This window comes from Primulina tabacum, chromosome 17, assembly GCF_025594145.1.
Source record: "Primulina tabacum isolate GXHZ01 chromosome 17, ASM2559414v2, whole genome shotgun sequence".
Classification (NCBI taxonomy): Eukaryota; Viridiplantae; Streptophyta; class Magnoliopsida; order Lamiales; family Gesneriaceae; genus Primulina; species Primulina tabacum.
This window is the reverse complement of record NC_134566.1, coordinates 31,073,688-31,082,298: the sequence shown is the minus strand read 5'-3', so window position 1 is coordinate 31,082,298 and position 8,611 is coordinate 31,073,688. Positions and strand designations below refer to the sequence as shown.

Below are 8,611 nucleotides of genomic sequence, written 5' to 3'. Positions count from 1 at the left end.
TTTTATATTTCAAAAATTAATTATTTCAAATTATAATTTTACTTTTTCATTTTGCAAAGCAAACGTGTGTAGATTTTTAAAATTTTCCAAATTTCTTTTTATTGTTTATTAAAAGTTTAAATAGTTCAAAGTCTTATAAAATAAAGTTATTGCTAAATTATGAATTTTTATATCTACCTTATGTTAGATGTCCCACATTGATTGGATAAAATACATGAGAGTTATATATATGGGCATAGACAATCTTCCCCTCTTTAGCTAGCTTTTGGGTTGAGTTAAGTTCAAGTTCCAATCTTAAAATTTTCCAAACTTCTTTTTTTTATTTATTAAAAGTTTAAATAGTTCAAAGCCTTATAAAATGAAGTTATTGCTAAATTATGAATTTTTATATCAGTTTTAGGTTAGATGTTTCACATTGGTTGGATAAAATATTAGAAGTTATATATATGAGTTTGGACAATCTTTCTCCTTTTAGCTAGCTTTTGAGGTTGAGTTAGGTCCAAGTTTCAATCTTAACACGTTAAGGATGAAATTGGAAACCGATCCATATAAAAGTCCCTAAATTTAAAGTAGGCCCACCTATAAATCTGTTACCATCTCTTATTTATAATATTCAAATGTTCTTTTTTTTAGTATGTTCATCGGAAAATTACTGATTTAAGGGTCAGATTGATTGTTTTTTCGCCGGAAACTCCCCGACGTCTCTACGTTGTTTGGTGACGTATGTGACAACCCACGGAATGTGTTTTTAGATTTGTTAGAGTATTAATTAGCTAATTACGTGAATTGACTAATTATTCGAACCCTCTTATTTCGAGTTAGGCCATATTTTGGCTGCATATACAAATATATATGATATGAATTACAATTTGCGCACCAAACTATGGGTAAGTGATGACGACGTGATCGCGCAATAGCTTGTCCAACTTGTTAAAAATTTCTCGTTTGGGTCACGAGAGAAGGCCAAAAAAGTCAGCCACTATCCACCAAAAGACCTTTTGTTTTTTTTTCCTAGTGTAAGAATTAAACTTGGGGTTTATAAAACAAGTCGGAATAAAGTTTACTTACTAAATCAATAAACTCGAAGAAATGTGATGGTAGATAGAATAAATAAATCAAGAATTTAAAATGTACAATATTGAGGGAAAATTATATTTTTTGTTATGTACAATTTTCACTTTCTTCAAGTCTAGTTAACAATAAATTTCTATTTTTAGTCATGTAAATTGCATATTTTTTTTTATTTTTGGTCATGTTAAGATGAATTTGTATTTTTAATATTGTATCTTGCATGTTTGCTTAATTTTTACGTTCGCAATTGTAATCATGTAACTTGCATGCGTTTTTCTATTTTTTGCATTTTTTTTAACCGGAATCCGATTATTTTCCTTCCAAATAATATTATAAAAAATCACGACATATATGGAAGTTTTATTTAAAAAATTCATGCCAAAATCTACTTCCGCTAAAAAGGCTAAAAATGAAAAAAAAAATACAAGTTACGGGATTTAAATTACAAATTCATCGTTAACATAACAATAAATGAAAAAAGAAATCAAATTACAAGAGTAAAAAAAAAATCATAGATGGGTTGGACCGTGACATTTTAGTATCAGAGCCAATGTGTGTGGACTCCGCACATTGTGACGCGTTTTAAAAACATGAGATCTCGGGTCAACGCGGACAATATCACAAGTCAACTTGGCCGTGACAATTTTTTTTTCGGTTCAAAAGAAAATATTCATTTGACTCTTGATATATATTTTTTCTTGCTTTTACAATATATATAAAGTAACAATCGGTAAAGTGAATTAAACAAGTGACATACACTATGCTTTGTCCTAAACCAACCCACTCCAGAAGAGCCAAATAAAGATGACAACAGAAATGACCGAAAGTCCAAATGCTAATCTACAATGTCAACAGATTCAATAAATGCTAATGGATTCTTGGCACTAGTAATATAATTTATGATATCTTTATGTCTATATATGCAAAGTAAAAAAATATTTATAAAAATAAAAAATCTAAGTTGGTATTGTTTTATCTTATGATTTTTCGTTCTTCATCTCAGTGAATGTACATAATAAATTACAAATAGAGTTTCGTGAGTATTTGCGAGACGAAACGTCTTTTTCAATGCTCCTCCTCCGTATGTAATGTGGAATAGATATTTAAGGAATAAAGTGCTTTGGAATGAATTGATGTACCAGCCTTTAGTTGGTAATTGTTCCCACAGATTCACATATTTCCCTTGTAAAAACTCTTCAGCTGCCTCACGCATTCACTACTTTTTGAATATATACGTGTCCACCAAAAACACTACACTACACAATATTTGTATATCTGCGCTAAATTATTCTTCAATCAGCGAAAACAACAACCATTCCTCCGTCTTCGATATTCGCAGGTGATTCTTCTTAAAGATATGCTGTGAAACCATTTTCACCAGAAATGTAATTGGGATTGTTCGTTTTAATGGGCATGCAGATATATAAATATATATAGATATTTCTTTCTTCTGGTGAATCTGAAGAATATGGGGATTTGGAGATGGAAAAGACAATGGGGTTTGATGTTTGGCTGGTTTTGCATCGTTCTTCAGTTACCACTACCCACTCATTGTGGGAGAACACAGTTGAGTTTGCCTTTTATTTTTATCTATTAAATTACATTATTATATATATATATATATAATTAATCAGTTTTTACATTCATGAACTTTATCATTAATTCCTTAGTTTCTGTTAATATTTCGGACCATGTTTTTGGGAAATAATGTGCATGTATGGTTACTGGATGTGTGTTTTTCTTTTCGATCCAGTGTTCGTCCACTAATTGAGACGTCAGTCCCTGTGATCGACTTTTTATTTTGATCACTCGTTTAATCTTGTCCAAGATTTCCTTTTATTTTTATGACGAAGAACTCATAGTCACTATTATTCGAACTTGGAATCTCGATCCCAAAACTCACACAGTCGACCAAGTCAGCTATAACGCCAAAGATTTTTTGTTCCTACGGATGTATTTTGGGTGACTTGAGGATGTTATTGATAATTAGGTGTGTTGATTTTTTTTTTTGTTTAATATAAGTCAATTTATTGAAGATCGCAGGGACCCGTCATTATTCACTGGTCAACATTATTTATTATTTAATCAATTCAATTGTCTTGGTCAAATCAAATTACCAACATCGAATATGATATCATTAATCAAATACTATTTTTCATCTTATGATATCTTTAGCACTTAAAAGTGTAATTTATCATTTCGTAATTAAATTTCATATTCTTGATCCAGTTATAACATTTCATTCTTCCTTTAAAAAAAACCTGGCATATGACCTAAAATTAAGCACCCGTGATCATGTACAAACAAAAAGTGTACTTGGTTTCCCTTATCAAACAATTAAGTTTCCAACACCTGTACATACATACATATATATATATATATACATATGTATATATATATATGTATTAATCGTTTTGTACTTTACCAAATTTATCATGTTCTTACGCTTCTCTGCACTAAAAAACACTTGCATTCCCCATGCATAATATTTTCGGTACTAATGATAAGAATAATCCCTTTATTTAATTATTTTCTATGCTATTCATGATTAATTTAATCTTATGTTAATCTTGTTGCTGAAGATTTCAGAAGAATATGGATGATGTGATGTACTTTCCACCAGTTCAGTTGCATGTACTAGATGATCACGTACGTACGTTGGATTATAACAGTACTATATTTCTACTACATTTCATTTTTACGACACAATTATATAATTTATTTATATATTATTATATGAACACTTTTTCTAATTTTTCCTCGGAAGTCTGATTTTATGACTAAAATTAAATCTAAATTTTTCAACAGGCAGTTGTAAACAATGGCATTTTAAGTGTCACGTTGTCTATTCCCGGAGGTTCGGTATCGAAAATTCAATATAATGGGATTGAGAATTTATTAGAAACACAGAATGAAGAAAATAATAGAGGGTGAGACATTTTCAGTTGTTTGTGCATGTTAATTATTCATGTTCCTTTTCATTCATTTCTGTTCGAAAAGTATCGTTCCACTCGTACAACGAATACTAATATAGGTACTGGGATATAAATTGGAGCCATCCTGATCATCCTAAAGACATTTATGATAGGCAAGTTTTCATGTTGAATTATATGTAATTTTAGTCCGGCAAGTTATCCGGTTTTGCATGTAACGAACAACTGATTGAGGAGTGGATGGGATTAAGGATAGAGGGGGCTAGTTTTGAAGTTGCAATGGAAGATGCAAATCAAGTAGAGCTTTCATTCAAGAAGACATGGAATTCGTCGGGGTCGAAGGAACCACCACTTAACATTGATAAAAGGTGCAGTGTAAGTCCAAAATCATTTCTATTTTCATCATCTTATTCGATTTTTGTTGCTAACATCTATCTGATGTAAAGGTTTATAATGCTGCGTGGTTGTGTTGGATTTTATGTGTATGGGATTTTCGAGCGTTTAGAGGGATGGCCTGCTATGAGTATCTCCCAAGGAAGAACAGTATTTAAGCTACAAGACAAATTGTAAAAGCATTCTTACTTTAACATGTACAAATTATTTAGTATGTACATATGAATTAGTATTCCAATTAAGATTCAAAAGCATGATTTTTCTTTCTTAATTATGTATAGGTTTCAGTATATGGCAGTATCTGATGAAAGGCAAAGAATCATGCCAACATCGAAAGACAGGGAGAAAGGTCATGTTCTTGCCTATCCAGAAGCTGTTCTTCTAACTGATCCAGCCAATGTGTTCCTTAGAGGAGAGGTATTTTACTGAGGGGAAAAAAAATTAATTAATTTCCATTTCTGTAATCTAAGTTGAAAATTACATGTGGAATTTATTATCTTCCAAATGGTAGCTTGGCAAAATTTTAGTACTTTCCAACTATATGAAATGATCGTTTTACTTTGTTTAAATAGGTTGATGACAAGTATCAGTATTCCAGTGACAACAAAGATGGTCGAGTCCACGGGTGGATTTGTTCAGATCCTCCGACGGGGTTTTGGATAATCACTCCAAGTAATGAATTCAAAACAGGTGGTCCTGTGAAGCAAGATCTAACTTCTCATGCCGGTCCAATCTCCCTATCGGTAAGTATATACTTTACATATCTTTTAGGCCTACTGCACTGGTAAAAAGTAATCTTGTTTATGTATTTTCTGCTATATACATTTCATTTGCATGCAGATGTTCTTTAGCACGCATTACGCGGGGGCGCCTTTGATCTTGAAATTTCGTGATGGTGAACCATGGAAAAAGGTTTTTGGTCCGCTGTTTATCTACTTGAATTCAGTTTTAGATGATGAAGATCCACTTTCTCTGTGGACAGATGCCAAAGAACAGGTACTGGTTATGATTTTTAGTAATATCTTTAGTTTCTTGTGTTAAAATTTACAAGTTATTTCAATGAATTCTGATAATGTATATACTTTATCAGATGCTCATAGAAACAGGAAATTGGCCATATGATTTCCCGGTTTCGGAAGATTTCCCTTTTGCTGAGCAACGGGCCACAGTGAGTGGTAGATTGCTGGTTCGTGACAGGTATTTCTCTAGGCTAAAGTTTAAGGTCTCAGTATTCAAGAAACATGTAAAATCGAGTCTACAAACTACGCAAGTACATGTTCTATGAACTAAAGTTTATACTCGGTGTCATCACTTCTTTCGGGTTTAATTCGAAATTTTTTTATGCATGCATGGTACCAGTTACATCAGTATTGAAGGGCTAATAACGGCAAATTCTGCATTTGTTGGATTGGCCCTGCCTGGAGATACAGGATCGTGGCAAAGAGAAAACAAGGTTAATCACTGATTCTTGCATGTTTTTTTTGTTCAAAAACATCAAATGATTTACCAGGGATCCATGAATCCAGAGTAGTTCTACTTTCGTTGACAGGGCTACCAATTCTGGACCCAGGCTGATATTTCAGGTTATTTTGTAATTACCGGCGTTCGAGCTGGGAACTACAGTCTCTATGCTTGGGTTCCCGGATTCATTGGTGATTATAAATGTGACATTAGCATCAACATTATACCAGGTTTTGAAATACTTTTATGCAGAAGAATGATACATATTTTTTACTATATGGTTGACTTTCCATGGTTCATTCTTGACAAGGAAGCGAAATTAAGCTGCGGAATCTAATATTCGACGCTCCAAGAAATGGTCCTACACAGTGGGAGATCGGAATTCCTGATCGTACGGCTGCTGAATTTTTCGTGCCTGATCCAAATCCGACACTTATGAACCAGCTATACACTAACCATGCAGAAAAGTATGCAAAGCATGAAACTTTTTCATTCTGATGAAATTTTCGCTTACATTTCTGCACCAGTAACGAGTTGTGATCCATATTTGGAACTTCGCGTGACAGGTTTAGGCAGTACGGTTTATGGGATCGGTACACGGATTTGTACCCGAATGAAGATTTAGTTTTTACAGTTGGCTTGAGTACCTATCAAACAGATTGGTACTTTGCTCATGTGAACAGGTACTTGTTTAATTCTATACATATATTGCTTCCCTTTTCTAGAACTGGTTGTAATGTGTTGCAGTATAGGAATCTTGGAAATGAAACATACGTGCCAACGACGTGGAAAATTTTGTTCGATCTTACAAGTTTGGACGTGTCTGGAAATTACACCCTTCAACTGGCATTGGCTTCGGCCAACGATGCAGAATTACAGGTTATATATAAGACTAAGAAATTAGTCATGCCAGTTTCACATCTAATCGAGTAAGCATGCTCATGTGAACTTCACTCAAATTTGTAGGTTCGAATCAACGATGAAAGAACAAGAACACCTTATTTTACAACGGGTTTGATAGGCAAGGACAACGCAATTGCAAGACATGGAATCCATGGATTATATTGGCTATACAGCGTAAGTATACCGGGTTATCTACTTGTGAGCACAACTACAACTAACACAATCTTTTTGACTCAAACGAGAGGCTTGAGCCGTTGGAAAGGAATTATGTACGATTATATTCGTCTAGAAGGTCCTGCCGGGACGTGAAAATTGCATCGATTTGTAGTATTAATAGATTATATTTCACATCGATCGCGTTAGCATATGCTCATGCATAGACAATTGGTTCGAGTTGTAAGAAGTTCAATTCCCCTTCCATATATTGTCACTGGAAAAATCAACCAATATTGAGAGAACTTCTTCATATATAAAGGGTCCATTCGGATGGATCAGTACGAGTTTAAACGATATAATTCCGAAAACTGGTCTTCTAGACAAAAAATGAACTAAGAAGTTGAAATATCAGTTATACCGTCCAATTGATTCTAAGAATATACAATTAAATCTCTATTTTAAATACATTCTTAAGTTTGATATATATAATAAAAAAATATAAAAATAATATGCCATGCAGAAGGCTTTTTATTCTAGAAAAATTTTCAATGGTCAAAATTGATCATTTGTGCTATTTTGACTTTTGACGCAAACATTGTCATATGTCATAACATATATAACAAGATAAAAGGGTAAAATAAGCAATTAAGGAAATACAATAATTTATTTTTAAAAATAAAATAAAATGAATGAGATATATATAAAAGGTCTAAAGATGCCCTTTGATACGGACACTAGTTTAGTTCTTTGGTTACCTTGGATGGTGCAGGCATGATACAAAATTTTCAGATAAAATAAAATATATATTACCTGATATCCAATTACCTTTAATAACAGAGCAGGTCTCTTGTGAGACGGTCTCACGAATCTTTATCTGTGAGACAGGTCAACCCTACCGATATTCACAATAAAAAGTAATACTCTTAGCATAAAAAGTAATAATTTTTCGTGGATAACCCAAATAAGATATCTGTCTTATAAAATAAGACTCGTGAGACCGTTTTACACAAATTTTTGCCTTAATAATATTAGTCAAAATTTATACATGACAATAATATATATATATATTAAAAGTATATTTATTTGTCCAGACATTTTAAGATATCAGGAAACCCTAAATTTTTTTTTAAAAAACATTTCTGTTTCAATTTTTCTTTCGTAAAACGCATTAATTGCTAATAATGTCTAAATTTATAACAAATTCTGCTTTCGTTATAAAAACACTTAAATATCTTTTAATACATTATCAGTTTGGGACTTTTGTTGTTGTTTTGTTTTCTTGGTTTCTGCATGCATATTGGATAAGCAGTTATATACACACACACACACACACACACTACACCTAGTTATACATCCTCGAAGCTTCTATGGTTTGATTCATCTCAAAAGGTACATTTTCTCTCTATTCATTTCAGAATTTTCTTGATCAATTTTGCTAACATACATATTTTCCCATTTTTTCGAACTTTTGTATGTTCTATACTAATATAACTTCACATTGCATGATGCAACTCAGTTGTGCATAGAAATCAAATTTGAATGCATGTTTTTTCAGTGCTCACTATTAATGATTCTAAATAGAAATTTCTTATATTTATATGTATGTATGTATATATATTTAATTCGTTTTATCTTTAATTTTTAGTTAATGGATTCATACAATATGGCTACAAGGCACCCGAATTTCGTGTGGA

The 8,611-nt window shown here is 32.3% G+C and overlaps 1 protein-coding gene across 2 annotated transcripts; it reads left to right on the top strand.

Moving 5' to 3' along the window:
- Positions 1-2,246: 2,246 nt before the first annotated feature.
- On the top strand, positions 2,247-7,252 carry LOC142531095 (uncharacterized). 2 transcript variants are annotated; one of them, XM_075637124.1, is made up of 17 exons: positions 2,247-2,410; positions 2,491-2,637; positions 3,654-3,720; positions 3,880-4,001; positions 4,106-4,159; positions 4,256-4,372; positions 4,451-4,570; positions 4,679-4,814; positions 4,970-5,140; positions 5,238-5,393; positions 5,488-5,594; positions 5,757-5,850; positions 5,947-6,088; positions 6,169-6,325; positions 6,425-6,541; positions 6,611-6,737; positions 6,825-7,252. In XM_075637124.1, exons 2-17 carry the CDS (start codon positions 2,540-2,542, stop codon positions 7,068-7,070), a joined length of 2,031 nt encoding a protein of 676 aa, XP_075493239.1. In that variant the 5' UTR covers positions 2,247-2,410; positions 2,491-2,539; the 3' UTR covers positions 7,071-7,252. The 2 variants fall into 2 exon arrangements, with proteins under 2 accessions (XP_075493239.1, XP_075493240.1); XM_075637125.1 differs by lacking the exons at positions 2,247-2,410; positions 2,491-2,637; positions 3,654-3,720; positions 3,880-4,001; positions 4,106-4,159 and having other exon boundaries at positions 4,260-4,379.
- The last annotated feature ends 1,359 nt before the right edge of the window (positions 7,253-8,611 follow it).